Consider the following 19,063-nt stretch of genomic DNA (forward strand, 5'->3'; position numbering starts at 1 on the left):
TCATTTTGGGGAAAGCAGTCAAGTTCTTCTACTTAAATGCAGATGGAGGTGTAGGTACAGAAGTGAATGCAATTGTATGAGATGTACAGAAATATTTCCAGCAGTTGTCTGGTATTCAGACAGGAGTCTCTCTCTCTCTCTCTCTCTCTCTCTAAAGATTATGAAAACTCTGTGAGGAGTAGTATGATCTACAGTAATTAGAAATGGCCAGTGAAGCAAGGCTGAAAAGAATGGACATGAGAATGAAATGATGGATGTATGGAATGTCACAGAGTGAAAGAAAAATTAACACATCGTTAAAAGACAATCAGCCAAACTGGGTAAACACAGAAAATGTCTATTAACCAATGATGATTGAGAAACTCTGTGGCATCTCAAAGCTACTGGGTAATTAATGAATACATTATTAAATACAAACAATATAAAAATCTGATCAAATACACATCATGAAAATGTTTTCTACTTTGTTCGTTTCAAAATGCCATTATTTTGAAGGATTCGTTTTTAAGGCCAAACTATGCTATCCAAAAATCCATTTGTGGTACTGTGTCTGTACCTGCTCATAAAGTTCCAAGTGTAATTGCTCTTTAGCTTACTGCAATCTTTCACATAGTGCAATTAATCCTTTCTTTTTAGTTGTATTTTTGGAAGCAGTGCCCTCTACTGTTGATTTGTGTAAACTTCTATTTGCAACAAATACACTGCTGGAAACAAGTAAGAAATATATACCTTGATTCATGTAAATGATCTGTGTGAAAAAAAGCAATCGAGAAGAATGACTACCTCAAGAAATTTCAGTATTTAAAGTCCCAGGATAATATAATTAGAAATGCTAGTTGTCACATAACAGCCCTGTAGCAGCTTACAGTTCAAAAAGATATCAGTATGGTACAGTTTACATGTATTTAGTTTCAACAGGAATTCATGACATGCACGTTTCCTATTTCTGAATGAATCCACACCATTGGATATACAGTAGGGTAAGTAAACATACAGTAAATCAAAAAAGTAAGTACTGACATCTAATGTAGAAAGTATATAAATATTTAAGAAAGTTCTTCCCTCACTTAAGATTGCAGTGCCTGAAGTAAATAAAAAAGAAAGTACAAAACAAAGCCAAAAGACAACTGCACAGAGGAGACAAATGGAAAAAAATGTACAAGCCATACGTTAAGTGCTTTTTGGACTCTTGACTAGTTAGGAATTAGGCACATCTAACCTGAAATGTTTAAGCTGTTGTACTTAAGCTATACTCCCTAACTCACTTCTGAATGTGGGAACGTTAAAATATGAGAGTGGAATTAAAGGTCAGGCCTCAAGTACAGAATAAGGTGAATGCTCTTAGCAAATCCAGTATATTATCCCAAGATATCTTGTGCAAGACTTAACACCTTTTTCGATTTAGAGAAATTTATAAATTGTAACAAAGTGGTAGCTCCATCCACCCTTTTACAACAGGGCAAACACACAAGTAAGACAAAAATTAAATGCAAGTTGTCTTCCAGTGACTTTTCAGAATGACATTAACCATAAAATTTTGTTAGTGCATATATATTATGGACATATATATTGTACACACACATACATGCTGCGTATTATATACAGTACACGTAATAGAAGGATTGCACTAAATAAAATGTTTGACAGCAGTCTATTAATCAAGTAACTTGAAAATATATATTTAAAAAAAGTTAATTTAAATTTAATTTTCACCAAACACTCTGTTGTCTAACAATCTGGGAGAAAGAAGATGATGTCCAAAACTTGCACACTGTCCTATACAGTAGAACTACCACCTGATGCTGTTGCAAATAAAAGAAAACACCACATTATCATCACATCTAAACAAGGAATTAGCGTAAAGTTGTTAATGTAATAAAACCAATATGAAAAGACTTCAATGTGTACCTCAGTTTATTAAAATACATGAACTAATGAACAGATAACAGAATGCAATTAAAACTTGTAATCCCATAATAATAAATTATGAAAAAAATTGTGAATGTTTATAAAATGTGTAATAGAAGACAGGCAGAGAAAAGGCATTTTTTGTATTCACTATTTCACCACTATAGTTTACTATTTTGACTTCTGTGATGCTCCAGCACATAGAGAATACATGTATATAGACAACTATGTTTTCTTTGTAAAAATCGTACAAAATATGTGCTCCTGCAAGAGGCATTACATTCACAGTTTGCTAGATTTTTTGCCAGATTTTTTTATGTAACACTATTAATATCATTATTAGTTGCTGACTATAAACCTTGGTCAGTACTAATATTGAAAATATGTATCTGTACATAAAAACTTAAAAGAACAGTCATCATCAAAGAGAATTTAAAAATAACTTATCAGAAAGTAAAATTACGTATCTTGGATTTATTTTAGTTTGTGACACTTTTAGAAATTGTGTCCTCTACAAAAGAATGTTTCCTTTCAATGTTCCTTTATGTGTGATAAAAACACTAACCTAACTGAATAATAAGGCTGCTGTTTTTATGTGTGATATATGTCATGTGCTCACCTCTGCCTTACTAATTTTCTTTTAAATACAACTATTGAACAACTAAAACAATCTTGAAAAAAAAAAAGAACTATAGATTTCAATTCTGTTAGGTTTCCTAAAAATGTATACCATTTAATATTATAACTGATGCCCAAAGATCAACAACACTGAGAAATACACATATTTCAGACCCACTCCTAGATCTATAAAATTTCTTTCAAACTGCAATGTTACGGCATATTATGTATGACTAGAATGAATACAACCTCCATATTTGTATGTCTCATGTGCAGCAAGTACCATGAAACACGTTAGCTTATTTAAAACATCCAAACATCCTGTATCAAAATATAATACTGTCAGGACACTTATTGAAATTTTATTTTTTAGACATAAAATGTGTCTAAAATGCTAACAATTGAGCTGCTTCCACCTATGTTTAGATTATTTTGACATATTGATTTATACAAAGTGCATTACTTAAATTTGAATATGATTTTGATATTTTCTGATTTTAACATATTGGTTACATTCAATGTGTAGAAATAATGTTGCCCATTAATTCACTTATTTTAAAAATATATTTGTATAGACCTATTTAGTAAAACACTGACTACAAATTCGGCCACATTAAATAATGGTACCTACCATGGTGGATAGTAAAGACAACTGATCAAATGAGTTTACAAAGACTTATTTTAAAATTTCCCACATAAGACTTGTTTTTTTGCCTTAACAATTTAAACTAGAAATTACCCATCACCCTCATTAAATAGCCTTGGTGCTAGTAAATAAGACAGCCTCATCCAACGGTTTCTGTTCCTCAGGGGTGTCAGACACAACATTACAAAGTTTTTCTGACTTGTTCCCATTTGGAGTTTCTGGAAGAGAATTCCTGCGAAAATGCTTTATAATGTTGAAGGCAGCAGCTGCAAAGTAGCCCAGGCACAGTAGTGTGAAATAGCCAAAATAAACAAAAAACTGAAAAACAAAAAACAAAGAAAATGAATGTGTACAGATAATTCTTTCCAAACACACTTTTTTTGCCAGTACTAACAAGCATATTTTATTTATATAGTGTCTTTCAGTTATGGTACAGTTATTATGTTATAGTACAACTGTGGTAAGGTAGAGAAATAGAGTAATTGTTACAAATAGAATAAGCAGCTTGCTCACTAAATCAAAAATCTTGTTCTTCAAAGTCTAATAGCTAAGTCAGTAGGCTACCTTTTCAATTGATCTTTTTAAAATTTACTCTGGAATTGTAACTTTTATTAAAAGAATGCTTTAACTGACATTGTTTTGTTCTTGTTAGAAAGATCACCCAAAAGTCCAATATAAACTTCTGTCTTCAAGTTTAAAACAGACTAACACTCCATTTCAGGAAATTTCTTTCTTCTATAAAAGACTTCAGTTAAACAGGTACCCCAATATTTGTTTCTGTTATGAAGTACATTCCTTATTTATCCTTAAATGCTTCTCTTACTGTAACACGTGGAATTATGAATCAGGTTACCCCTAAATATGAGACATGGCATATGAAATTGTTTAGTTTTACCTGTGGGTGCACAGCCAGGCCAAGCACACTCTTATCGGCAACTATGATGGTGATGATTGTCTTTAAGACAGTACTAAGGAAAGTGTTGACTCCAAAAACCAATGCACAGAGTTCCTTAGATAATGATGATGCAATCTGGAATCTTTAAACAAAGGGTAGTTTTCAATCAAATGCACAATGCTTTTAGGAAAAACAACCTTACAACTGAATTTTCATTTAAAGCTTGTTTTTATGATATACTTCTCAGTTTTATTTTCATTATTGTGGAGGTATGAGTGAGTGTGCCCAATAAGGCATTATTAGTTTGGTATTCAGGACAGATTTACACTTTGCTTCAACTGCTAATCTGACTACTGTCAACTTTTATAAGGCAATATGACTTCTGCAGTGTGGAGAACAAGGATCAGGGAACTGACCTATACAATTATTACAGGTTATTACAGAATTGCTGAAAATATTAAACACATTCTTAGTAATCGATCCTTAACTTGAAAATAGCACAGTAACATGTTTTGTTTTGTTAGCAAACACTGCCTTTGTGCACATATGTCCCATCATGACATGAAGGGCATTAAGCACCTGCACATTAGGAAAGACACCTGGATTGCTAGTTGCATGGGAATAATGGGGAAAACATTAAAGCAACTGGCATTGGCAAGCCCTAAAACATTCAAAAGGTAACAAACACAAGCTTAAGTGTAAAATCCATGGCACAATAATATCTCAATGATTTTTATAAATCTGGGCAACAGCTTTTCTGAAGTGTATCTACAATTCTCTCTCCTACTGTGGAGTTAGAAAATGCTGTCTTGCACCCCCTAACGTTCTCAGACATATTAATTGCCCCACACACATTCTACTTCTTTGTTAGCTTAGCTAACCATGAGAAGAGCTTCAGCAAATACAAGACTCTCCTTACAGGTAAGACTCTGTAAGATGAACAGCAAGTGCATCACAATCCTGCGTTTCAATGTGGTTGAATGTCAGTGATGGAAATAAGCCAGCTAAGCACATCTCCAAGTTAAAACAAATCCCACTGATTAAGTGCATTGTAAGGTTTTTAGTTGGATGAATGCTTTAAATTACAGATAACACTTTAATTCATAGTTCTACTTTTCAATTATACTTTGAACTTTAATTGATTTAATCATTAACTCTACTATTAATTTCATTTGCATGCAGTTGATGCAATTTAAAGAAAAAATGCAAAGTGCAGTTTCTATATTGTTTCTGTTACTGTAGTTGATAATGCATAAAAAATCCAAATAAAAAGAAAAAAAAAAATGAAAACTACAAATGGGAAAAAAATAAACTGGAACTTGATGGAAAAAAATGATTTAATGGGACACAACCTTTAATAAAATAAGGAGATTTAGAAAAACGATGATTTTTACCTTTTAAACATAAATCTAAATTAAATGAGGGTACATTTTAAAAATTTGAGTAGACTAATACATTTATTTAAAAATAATTTGACATGGAAAGCTCTAGGGCAGGGCCACTGCTATGTGTATGTAAGAGGGAGTCCTCACACTGTGGAGAGTATGGGTTGCAACCGTTTAGCAAGGCACAATATATTGATTTGTCTATTTTAGAATGTAGTGCACTAACATAAGTCACTCTACACTGTTGCTCTGTGTCATAAATTTTACATTTTTATTTTTTGTTGTACAGTTTGAACATACTCATTTGATAATTTTGCACCTAATTACAAAGAGTAATTTTACAAAATGTAATTTTAAAAGGCCGAATTCCTAAAAGGTTTACAAATAATGAAAGTTGAAAAAAATAACTGCACGAAATGTAGTTACTATAGGAACCACCTTTGTAAAGATATAATTAACTTGTATTTGTCTAACTGTATGTGAAAGGATACATCCACTTTATTTCCTTTTTGTTGCATTACAGGTTGCAATAAAAGGAAGCTGACCGTGACCCTGTAGTTAGGATATAGCGGGTTGGATGATGCATGGATGGATGGAGAACTTTGTAAATGTTTTTGTTTTATTCTGTTTGTCTATCTGTAGAGATGATCGACTAAAAATATACTCCAGAAAAACAGTCCATGTCACTACTAAAAATGCTTTTATACTTCTAAAATTAGGTTTTCTGAATTCATATACTTATTTTCTACCTACTCTTACTCAGACTACAGTTTCAGTTTTTAGTTAAAAGTGAAATAATGGAAAAGGCAATACTAATGTGAAATCAATTCAGAATATATGTTTTTTTACACATTCACAACTTATACTGATGTTAAAAGTACTCACATGGCAATAGGAACAAGAAACTGATAGAAACCTCGGAAAAGCACATAAGCAATATAGCACACCCAGATGTTGGATGTGGTGTTCATGAGAAGCAGGAGGCCAGCCTGGACGGTTGTGATAATGGCAATCACAAGCTCAGACCATAGAAACCAACGAATTTTTACGTAACCAGCAGCAAAAGAAGTGATGGCACCTGAAAGGGGGCAAGATTTAGGACAGCATGTTAATACACTTTGAAAATAAAGTAGAATTCAGGTTTACAAGAATAAGTATAAAGAAAGCCAAAATTTCCTTCAGTACAAATTACCTTACATATTTAAATAAATTCTTGTATGAATATTTTTGTTGGTAGCACACAAACACACCTGCAAGCCCACACCTCTAGTAGCCTCCATGTTATAGATAATTTACTCACTGGTCTAAGTAAGGATTGCACATCCTTCCTCTGTGTTCCACTTGGTTATCCCATTACTGTGGTTTTCTCACACATCCCAAATCTGTGTTTATAGATTAACTGTCATTTCTAAACCGAATCAGTGTGTGTGTCAGTCTTGTCGTCAAATGGTACTTTGTCAAGAGTTAATTCCTGCCTTATATTTACAGGGTTGGCAGTGGCTCCATCTCTGTGGCCCCACAGTTGGTCAAGCATGTTAAGAAAACGAACAGCCTTTTTGTCTTGCTATTAAGAACATTTTATGCACTAACGCAGATAGGAAAAGGCAAGACCTGGCAGAGTGTGCAGACTATAAGCTGCATTTGAAAACTAAAACGTCCACGTCCCATTCCTACTTAAAAGTGGCACATAGCAAGTCCTTTAAGACTATCCTGTTTGGAAACCATTGCCTCAGAAACAGCTGCAGTTAGTGAACAGATGAGGGACCTATCTTTATTTTTAGACTATAGGCCACAGAAAAGCTGAAAGAATGTGTACAAGGGCCACATTATAAATAGATAACACAGTTTAAAATGACCATTCATGGCTTGTTGCCTAAGTATTTACAAATGTCTTTTCGCCATAAGCTGAGAGAATTTTTTTTTTTTTTTAACTGTCCACTATGGAAATAAGGAAAAAAGGCAAGTCAAGTTTATTTTGCTTGAAACACTGAAGCACAATAATTAAAAAATCACAATGTAAATCAAATCGTTTGACTCTTTATGTTGCTGATAAACATGCCACAAAGGAGGATGTGCATTTTTCTTGAAATAGTAATGCTCAATTTACACTATGTAAAACAATGAAAATAGTTGCTAGAGGACCCTACTGTATACAAATTTGTACACTAGCAAAGACATGGTTTTCTAAACTTGCTCTCCTAAGTTGCTTAAATACACGCAGTTGCTGTAACAGCACACAACTCAACTGTATTGATGCAAGCCATCTGTCCATTATAGCTTTGTCTTGTCTGCATGTATCACAATTAGTCTGCTTAAGTTTAGATGTCAGGGAGGATGCTGGAGGCCTCATTTTCATCGTCTCTGAAAATCCTATTATTGTTGGCATACATGAGATCCTTGATAAACTGCTCTTCACTGGATATCAAGTCTGCCATTAAAAACTTTACTCATAACAAAACAACCAATACTGAACAAGAGCTGTAATAACACACAACACTCTTGCACGCTGCTGTGTACTAGAATAATGATACACATTCTGCTACTTGAATCTTTGTGCATCTACTAGAAGATGTTTACAGTTTTTATCCAGGTTGTTCATCGTATGTTATTTGCTTCTCAATTTTCTGGAAGCACAGTTGGATATTCCTTATACTTGGCCAACAATTGATAATCTATCTATAGTGGTTTGACATTCTGCAGTTCAGACACTGCTTGACTGAGTTTGTTGAAGGTATTCTCACAACAGACTTGATCACCGATTGCTGAAAATTCTAATTTGCCAACTGACTTAAAGAAAGTTTTATTTTTCGCATGTACCCAACACGGAATTGTCACAATATTGTATACTAGATATGGTATTCATGACAATGGACTGCTTCTTCCATTTAATTATGGGTGTCAGCTGTTCCCAGTGTGCCATATTTGCCAGTTTGCATTGTTCACCAAAGTCAAGGCACTAACCTGATATTCAACCTTGTCTTCATCTTTGTAGAGTGGAGTACAAATTCTTCTCGGCATACATATTGTTTTCAAATATTAATTTGCCTCATGCTCATTGTTGGCAGGTGAAAAGCAAATGAAACTGCTGCCTGACTGCAGTGGGTGTCATACGGCAGAGGCATTTTAGTGTAAACTGTATCCTTGTACCCGACAGATGATAATCAGATACACATCAGATATGCATTCTGCTGCACCCATTGAACATACGTCTTTGAGTGAGATAAAGAAACAAGTGTTGATTAACAGTTACTTTTATTATGTGAGTTGATGTTAAAATCAGTTGCTTCCTACAAGTAAAATCATTGCATGTATAAGTCAAAATTCTCAGACAATTAGGATTTATCTCTCTAACTTGAAAATAACCAAGTACAGGCTTCCAGGCCTTGCGAATTCCCTTCAACATTGCCATTGAAATCACCAGCAATTAGATCCGATTCCAAGGCTGGCTGGAGCTAGACAATTCTATTGTTGCATATATGTACTGTAAATACATTTAAAGATGGCTAACCTGTCTGAAATTGGTTGGAAAGCCAGTACATTTTTTCCAGTACATTTTTTACATGCTTCACAATCTACTGCAAAGCCCTTTAATGTGTTTATCATCACCTGAGTAGTATATGATCACCCAATCATCCTTGCCAAGAATTTGAACTTTGATCGTTTCCAATTCAGTTAATCTTAACTCCTCATAATGCATTAATCTTAACTCCTCATAATGCAACATTCAAAATACTATTTCCTTCTGTGTAGCATATTGTCCATGTCGAATGTTCTGTGTCACCTTATTGATACGTTTCCACTGGCCGCCTGCTTTTCTCAACTGCCAGACAAAAATCTTAACTCCGCTTCTCTCCCAACTCTAGCCTCAATCAAATGGTTAATTTTAAAGTCTGACCCATGATTACCTGGTTTCCGAAGTGGTTGTGTCAGTTTGACCTCAATTAAATAATACAGCTGCTTTTTGACGGTTCCCCATAGTGGCACATAATCTTCTGCCAGGGCAGCTTGCTCAGATTACAACTCCAGGCCAAACCTATAGGAGTCCCACCTGAGGCAGCAATTAGAGGTCAGTTGCCATCTAGCATGCTGGGTAAATATGCTACCCTATTTACTGTCCCCCTCCATTTTGTTGGCCTTTCATTCATGAAAGGTACCACCCACTGTCCTGGAGAAATAGGCAGACACAGTACAAACTATACTTGTTACACTTCAAGGAGTGAAAGATTTTGTTTAATCATTTACTATTCACCCACAAAAGGAAAATGTGAAATTCATTGGTCCTAAACATGTCAGATAATGTGTTCTTGAATTTATGTAATGGAAGTAATTTTAAGGAAATATTGGACTACCAAAGGTGTGTTTTGTCTCCCCCTTCTGGGAATGATTTTCAAGAAGAGCTGTAGCTTCAAGTATCTTATCTGGGGATTTAAAGACTATCTTTTTGGATGATGTAGCTGAAAGAACTCTAGAGAGTGTACTTATGTTTGTTTTTTTTCTGAGGAATGTGAAGAAGTTTAAATGAAAATTCCAAATTAGAGTGGATGTTCCCCGTTATTTCCTAGTCTATTTCAGGATCCCGTAAATTCATTCCTTCTATACTTAAAAACTTTATCAAGGGTCAGGCACATCTTTAACTAGTTGTTGGGCTGTCATGTGCTCTTTTAACAAGTAGCTCCCCCAACCCTGTGGCATAAAAATGTCATTCAAAAACAGGTAACATCAGACAATCCAGTCTAGATTTTAAAAATCAGCCTTGCTCTCTTCGACTACAGTGAAGAAGCATTCCCCATTCTGGGAGGAGACTTAAAAAGCATTCAAGGACTTCACTGCAAGATAACCCATCTCACTTTATTGTAAACTGCCCACTACTTCCATATGCACTTTACTGATAGCACCCTAAAATATATTTAAATACTTGTAATGCTCTACTTGTAGTACACACTTAACATTAAAAACATATCAAAATTAAAATCACTGTTGATGTCACAAATACACTCCACAGATGTCAGATAAGAAATGCAAAACAGCATTCCCTGAGCGATACTTCCACATTTAAAAAGGTAGAACCTTGTATTTAGTTGCCTTAATCCACTTTCTGAACCAGTCTTTTCCATTATAAAAATGTGTTGACAAAAGCAACAACAATATGAGTAAGGCAGGAATAAACATCGAATGGGTTGCTAGTCCTTCACTGGACATACTCCTGCACATCACATTACTAGAGTAGAAGAGCAATAATTCCTAGAAAATCCAAGGATATAAAAATGTAAAATATCAATAAATAAAAAACAAACTCATCAGACCTTCTGAAGTTTTTTATACAATTGATAATTTTTCACTATACTTTAAAAACCTACCTAGTAAAGTTGATGCAGCATCCACTCCTCCATTATAAACCTTCCTATTTTCAATGGCTGGGTACACTTCATTCCAAAGTATCTGAACATAATATATAATCAGGTAATAGCCAGTTGAATTTAGGATCCACCAAATTGACCACAGTCGTAACTGAGGTTTTCTAACTACATTCACAAGTTCCTTCAACATTTCAAATAAAGTAGAATTCTTCCAGGAAGCTGTTGTCCTGGAAGGGGAGGACACAAGGTTGTTGGAACCTTCCTTCTCTATTTCAGTAGGCAAAGCAATATTTTGCTCCAGTACTTTCCTGTTGAAGAACATGCTTCGCTTAGGCCAGGGTAAAAAGAGTGCCAATAGGAATGAAAAGACCACAAATCCCAATGATATCTTACTAAGAGTGATATATGTGAATTCTCCAATGGACACGAACATTTGTCCCAGAACCGAGCTGATGAAAACTCCCATCAAAACAGAGGAACGGGAATAGCTTGCTACTCGCTGGTACAATGAAGGTGTGACAAGTGAAAAGATGTACGAAGAGTAGGCCACACGAGCTGCCATGGTAATTCCATAGAAGAACTCCATGAACTGCATTTCTAAAAGATTAGTGCCAAAGAGAAGGATTAACCATATGGAAATATGGCTGAGGCTCTGCAAAATTAGTACCGGTTTGTACCGAAGAAAGTCTGTGAGAAGAAAAACTGGAACCAAAACTGCCATATAAGAGTATGATAATACAGGAGTAATCTCATTGGTTACCTGTAGTTCAACAAAAAAGAAAGAAAAAAATTAGACATGTGCTGGATATCCAAAAACTGTTATAGTACAAGTATCTGATCTGAAACACACAGAATTTTAAAAAGTAACACAAGACATCTGTGTTATGACTCAAAACAGCATACAACAGCATTAATATTTCCCAAACAATGTGCTGCTTTGTGAAGATAAATTCAAAGATGACTTTTGTAATATATAACAGGTAATAAAGAAGCAAAGGTTAATTGTAATATGCAGCTAGAAAAAACAAAATTGTGTGTTTGAGTGGTCAAATATTAAAATGATAAATTAATCTTGTTACTTCAATTCAACTAATTAAAACAATTTAATCGAAATAAAATTTAAGAATACTTTTTACTTCAGACCACCCAAAGACTAGGAGATAAATGTCATCTTGTTACTATAAGCATTCTGGAGATGGTAAATATCTATGCATAAAGAACAGAAAAAAGGTTGAAAAAACTGGGGGGTGGGACTTAGAAAAGTGGTTTGGATACTTCAGTTTTAATATTATGATCATATTTTCACCCCATTTAATGGCTTTGACATTTACATTTTGATTTGCACTTTCAGTTAAGACTTAACTGCTTCATGTCAAATTGAAAAACAAAATACAAAAGAAATAAATTACATTTTAGTAAAAGTGTCATTAGCAACTGAAAGTTAAACACTATAAATAATATAAATATACACAAATTGAGCATTCCCTCCAAGATATGCACTCTATAATATTAACTGAAGAAGAAAAATATGATTAAGCAGCATTATTTTCACTGGACATTTATATCTGAGGTATACGCATATGTACTAAATTTCATTTTATGCTCTTCTTTTAGACAGACTTCTGTTAGTTCCTTATTCACCAAAAAAGACAAACCCAGGCTGATTTTAAAAACTAAACTTTTTTAGTATTACACTGTTTATGACTAAATAGTTTTCTTTTTTTATTGACATGTTTTACAGAATATATTCCAATTTTGCATCACCAAGGTTTCAATGTCTTAACAATCTTCAACTTTGATACTGCTCACAGTTAGTTACATATATCCTTTTCAGGTTCAGAAAATTACTTTTTCTTTTATAGGGTCACAGGTAGCAGGATTATATGCCAGCAGTATTTGGTCCAAGGGGGAGGTCAGTGTATGGACAGACACTCCCACAGACTCTCAATTTTCACTAATAGTTGAATAATCCATTACAATTTTGTAAGTTTAAGTGTGGCAAAAACACATTGTAAAACGTAGCATGGATGGATAGAATTCTATTTGTCCCCAGGGGAAATTTTTCTATTTGCAAAAGTGTTTTAAACAAACAAACAAAATAAAACAAAACACAACACACACACACTCACACACAATATGGTTTGAACACACACCAGAATTGCCAAAAAGAAAGAAAACGTCTAACCTGGCTGTCACAGTCAGAGTAAGGCATTATGCAGGCATAGTGCTCTTGGTATAAAGAAGCCCCAGAAACGTTTCTTGATACACTTCGGCTAAACGAGTCAGGAGAAGCAAGAAGTCACAGAAAAAGCAGACAAACTTACTGATAGAATTCAGGTGTTTTCAATGACAAACAAAGTAAAGAGGACTATAAAAATCAGAAAGAAATTGGAATGGTCAGAATAAATTGCCATACCAACAGTGATATCTACAAAATAAAATTGTAGCATAATGTGCGGATAGTAAGGCACTCATCCATATTCAATTGGTTTAGACCACGATATGGGCCTAATGTGTGTCTGTTGTTGAACAACAGGGAGAATTTAAAAGTCACAGAGTTTCGTTTTTTTCCCCCTCGAACGGCTGGTCGCAAAGGTGCAACCTTTGATTTTTTTTAGTCGCACCATTGAGAAATTAGGTCGCACTCTAGAGCCCTGTTTACCTTGTAGAAGGTGAACCAAAAAAAAAGTACCACATTTCAAATGTTTATTCTTAAAAAACGCTACAAGATAAAATAAATTTCATTACGACACAATAAAGGGTATAAAAAATAGATTTTGTTCACTGTTTCTTAAAAACGATGTCTTCAAGATGGAGGCCATCATTAGCGGTACACTCTTCAAGACGATTTCTGAATGCTCGCATGATTCGTTTAGCCATTTCAAAGGGAATATCGTTGATTTCGTGGTGAATAGTGTCCTTGAGGGCTTCAAGATTTGAGGTCAGTGAGTGCATACCTGTGACTTGAGATAGCTTCACAAGAAAAAATTGCACAGAGCAAGATCAAGTAAACATGAAGGCCACCCAGCATTGCCACACAGGGAGATCAGCTTACCTGGAAACATCTCCCGCAAAACTTGTGTGGATCTCCGTGCAGTATGAACTGTTGTTCTGTCCTGTTGAAACCAGGCATCCACCACATCCATTTCTGGCTGCAAAAAGTTCTGTAGCATTTCAGTGTAATGTTCTTAAGTGACGGTGACTATCGCTACCCTGTCCTCAAAAAAGTAAGGGCCCACATTGCCAAATTCCGCAATGGCGCACCAAACTGTAACACGCTCACTGTGTAGAGATGGTTTCAGCCCAAGAGCGAAAGTTTTTCTTATTTATGCAACCATTCAAATGGAAATGTGCCTCTTTGCTGCACATGATAATGACATCTTGATGAATGGTTTGCAGAATGTTTGTGCACAACTCTCTATGGCTCTCCCAGTGAGTTCCTGCACTATCATCATTTTATATGGATGAATATTAAGGTCCTCATGCAAACTCCTCCTCAAAGATGTGTTGGAAATGCCTCAGGCAGAAGCATGTTTGCACACTGTAACATCTAGGAGACTGCAAAATTGATGCCCTTACAGCTTGGATGTTTTCAAGTGTTAGTACAGTTCAATGATGGCTGGGAGATTTTCTGTTCAAAATTGTACCCGTCTGAAAATTCAGCCACTGAAGAATTCTTTTGGGATGCAACCATTTAGAGGAATGCTGAAGTGCGCTCGGCAGGCACATTGCATAGTGATGATTTGTTGCTTTTGAAGAATGGTTCGACAGCAAAAGCACGGTGCGAAATGGAACAAGACATGTAGCAGACTGAAAACTACAAGGGATCGCCTATCAAAGGACCACCACCTCAACCCAATCAGCCGCCTCTTCCTCATGCGATGAACTTGAGAAATGTGGTACTTCAGTTTGATTCACCATGTACATAATCTTTAGCTATATAATTTGTCATGTGTCTTGAGTCACAGGTCACATGATTTCTTACCACAGGGTGAGACAACCTGCTGATCATGCAGGTATAAAAATAAATAAATATTTAGCTATGAAAGCATAAGTTGATTAAGGTAGGATTTGTGCACTGTATGTTGATTAAGATAGACCAGCTAACATCAGAAAGGGTCCCAAGTGGGGATTCAAGACATTTGCCATTTACTGCACTTAATATTATTAATAAACACATTTGAAAGTGTGCATCTTTGTGCTTTATTAAATGTGATTTTGTGCACTATGAAACTGTACATGTTAAAGTCAACTATATAAAAATATATTAATAAACACAATATATAAACATACACTACTAGTGAAACACAGAGACCTCAAGTCTCATCCATTTTTTCCATCTCGTTTCTAAATTCTGTATCCTACACTGAATGCTCAGCAGATGGCAGTGCTGCTCTTCTACCTATAATGGCATTATTCATCACATCATCTACAACTTGCTTGATGCTTACCAGAATGTTCTGGAGTTTTTTTCCATGTCACTTCATTAGACTATCACTTACAGTATGCAACCCACGAGTACAGGTCAGTTTGCTGAGGTTGCAGCTGCCTAAAATTTTTTGAATTACCAGAATGTATCAGAGCATAGGTTTTCAATCAAGATCAAGGTGCTAGCCCAAGTAGTTTGTGTGTAATCATGCAACAGACAGGCGTTATGTGTATAGATGAAAACAGAGTACAATTTTTTGTGTTAGGTAAGCCTATGTTTTTTTAGTCTCTATAAAACCAAAGAAATTGATTTTGTCTTTAAAAAGTAACTGAACATGTAATGCTTACAATGTAGAATGTGTGTCAAAGTGACTACTGTTCAAATATTGCCTATGGTATAAAAAAGTTTATCATTAACACAGTTACTACAATACAGTCAGACTCATTTCTTTCAAATATTTGCTGTTCTCAGTTTCTTTAAAGAATAGGCATTTACCGACCTGCACTTAACCTGTACTCCAATTACCATTCTTAAAGCTCACGAGACACATGTAAAATGGAAATGCATTTTGAATTATCTTATATTTTTAACTCTGCCTGATCACAAGCCATTTGAAAGGCAGCTTTGCAAAATAGTAAACAAGCAGATAATAGTTTACAGAGGTGTTATTTACAACCATTACCATAAATTACAGACATAAGAAGCAGTGTACAGAATATAGCAATTGTTTAAATCTTATTCACACAAGCCAAACAAGTTGAACTGGAAATTTAGGATTCAAGTTTTAACTCAAATCTCTTTTGCTTAGGACACAAAAGTAAATATAATTGCAACGTGACACTTTTACAAGTTTTGTAATTATGTGTAAATCATGTTCTTTTATGACTCTAATCAAGTGGCATGGGTCTTACTACAAAACTATAATAATCAAAATCATAATAATCAACTGATATATTTTATTGCATATTTTCCTTTGAACATGTTACTATACAACCTAAGATGATATAATGAGAGGTTAGGATGCTGAGAACAGCAGCATACATTGTGTGACTATTTCCTGTGCTCAAGAAAACCACATATTATAAAATCTAAATAACTTGTTAAATGTATTTACAATATAATTATATAAGACTGTGTGCTACAGATATCAAAAAGCAGTATAAAATTTTCAAACATACCAATATATGTGCCTTTACTTATACCTACCTGGTAAAAAGTTGTTACTGTAATAGGAAACAATACATGTTGGGAATGGCAACAGGTATAAAATAAATAAAAAATAGTAAAAACACAAAATAGTTGTTCTTTATTTTCTAAATTGCATTCTACTGCTGTGTAATATGCACCGTATTTAGCATAGACAGATTATACAGTAGAAGATCAATGGAATATTGCAATGTGTTAAATCTCCATAACCACGGGGATATACAGTGGGATGCAAAGGTTTGGGCAACCTTGTTAATAGCCATTATTTTCCTGTATAAATCGTTGGTTGTTACGATAAAAAATGTCAGTTAAATATATCATATAGGAGACACACACATTGATATTTGAGAAGTGAAATGAAGTTTATTGGATTTACAGAAAGTGTGCAATAACTGTTCAAACAAAATCAGGCAGGTGCATAAATTTGGGCACCACAAAAAAGAAATGAAATCAATATTTAGTAGATCCGCCTTTTGCAGAAATTACAGTCTCTAAACACTTCCTGTAGGTTCCAACTAGAGTCTGGATTGTGGTTGAAGGTATTTTGGACCATTCCTCTTTACAAAACAACTCTAGTTCATTCAGGTTTGATGGCTTCCGAGCATGGACAGCTCTCTTTAACTCACACCACAGATTTTCAATTATATTCAGGTCTGGGGACTGAGATGGTCATTCCAGAACATTGTACTTGTTCCTCTGCATGAATGCCTTAGTGGATTTTGAGCAGTGTTTCGAGTCGTTGTCTTGTTGAAAGATCCAGCCCCGGCGCAGCTTCAGCTTTGTCACTAATTCCTGGACATTGGTCTCCAGAATCTGCAGATACTGAGTGGAATCCATGCATCCCTCAACTTTGACAAGATTCCCAGTCCCTGCACTGGCCACACAGCCCCACAGCATGATAGAACCACCACCATATTTTACTGTAGGTAGCAGGCATTTTTCTTGGAATGCTGTGTTCTTTTTCCTCTATGCATAACGCCCCTTGTTATGCCCAAATAACTCAATTTTAGTTTCATCAGTCCACAGCACCTTATTCCAAAATGAAGCTGGCTTCGTTTGTGCTGTGGGCGGAGAAAAGGCTTCCTCTGCATCCCTCTCGCATACAGCATCTCCTTGTGTAAAGTGCGCCAAATGGTTGAACGATGCACAGTGACTCCATCTGCTGCAAGATGATGTTGTAGGTCTTTGGTGCTGGTCTGTGGGTTGACTCTGACTGTTTTCACCATTCGTCGCTTCGGTCTATCCGAAATCTTTCTAGGTATGCCACTTCACAGGCTCAGTTCAAGTTAAGGCTCGGTCTTCCATTTCTTCAATATGTTCCTAACTGTGGAAACAGACAGCTTAAATCTCTGGGACAGCTTTCTGTATCCTTTTGTTTTGTGACCCCCATGTTGCTACTCTTCAGAGAAAATTAAAGGAGGAGGGAAACTTACAATTGACCCCCTTAAATACTCTTTATCATTATATGATTCACCTGTGTATGTAGGTCAGGGGTCACTGAGCTTACCAAGCCAATTTGAGTTCCAATAATTAGTTCTAAAAGTTTTGGAATCAATAAAATGACAACGGTGCCCAGATTTATGCACCTGCCCGATTTTGTTTGAACAATTATTGCACACTTTCTGCAAATCCAATAAACTTCATTTCACTTCTCAAATATCACTGTGTGTGTCTCCTATATGATATATTTAACCGACATTTTTTATCGTAACAACCAACGATTTATACAGGAAAATAATGACTATTAACAAGGTTGCCCAAACTTTTGCATCCCACTGTATAGTATAATTCATAGTAAATGATGCAAAGGGGGTACTTAGACTTCAATCAGAAAACCATCTTCAGGCTTATATATCACACAGGAAATTAAAATGATGGAAATGGTACAAAAAACAACAATATATTTACATGGTTTAAATGCTGCATTACAGCTCTTACATAATACTCTGCTTCAAGTGCAACAATCTAGACAAAAAATTAAAAGCCTTATGTTTAAATTAAAGTACAGATTTTTAAAAAAAAAGTTGCCGCCAGTGTATTGTGATTATGCGGACAACTGTCTAAAAGTCGAGACCTTCAACATACTACAGTATTCCACTTGGAGCTTCAGTCAAAATGTTGTGCATTAGATAACATTACTGACTAAAAAATGCATATGCACATCTCTGAGAACTCAAATACACTCCCTAAATATGGTGGTACATTGCTCAATAAAAATCAATAGGAACATGAACTAGCTACAATACCTGTTGTTGCCCCGTTCAGCAGAAAAAAAATTCACATTAAGTATTTCTTGTAAGATTCCAGTAGCAGCTTACATCAGCCTAGAGGAAAAACTTGCTCTTCCATGCAAAAGTGCTTGAATTGTGTGATGTTTTAATGTTTTTGTGCATGTAAAATGTATGTTAAATAAATTTTCATTCAGCTAGTTTATTAGTTAATAACCGGTTATGACTAATAATAAAGCAATTTTCCTTTGCCCGAAATTTGTTTGCCTTGCTTTTTAAGATTAAAAATCCTTAACTGTTTTTTTTTTATCCTTAACCTGCAGCCAAGAAATAATGAGCAAAGCAAGCCAGCAGATGAACAGCTAGCTCAATCCTATGCGCACCCATGTCC

The 19,063-nt window shown here is 35.0% G+C and overlaps 1 protein-coding gene across 1 annotated transcript in view; it reads right to left on the bottom strand.

The window, feature by feature from the left end:
• Nucleotides 1–2,217: 2,217 nt before the first annotated feature.
• slc19a1 (solute carrier family 19 member 1) overlaps nt 2,218–19,063 on the bottom strand; it is a 34,174-nt gene continuing 17,328 nt past the window's right edge. The window contains exons 3-6 of the mRNA XM_039756358.1: nt 10,810–11,569; nt 6,338–6,530; nt 4,068–4,209; nt 2,218–3,490 (exon numbers count right to left, since the gene is read on the bottom strand). Coding sequence (XP_039612292.1) covers nt 3,278–3,490; nt 4,068–4,209; nt 6,338–6,530; nt 10,810–11,569 — 1,308 coding nt within the window. The 3' untranslated portion in view covers nt 2,218–3,277. The remainder of the gene's footprint in view (nt 3,491–4,067; nt 4,210–6,337; nt 6,531–10,809; nt 11,570–19,063) is intronic.

The sequence above is a fragment of the Polypterus senegalus genome, chromosome 6 (assembly GCF_016835505.1).
Source record: "Polypterus senegalus isolate Bchr_013 chromosome 6, ASM1683550v1, whole genome shotgun sequence".
NCBI classification, from domain to species: Eukaryota; Metazoa; Chordata; class Cladistia; order Polypteriformes; family Polypteridae; genus Polypterus; species Polypterus senegalus.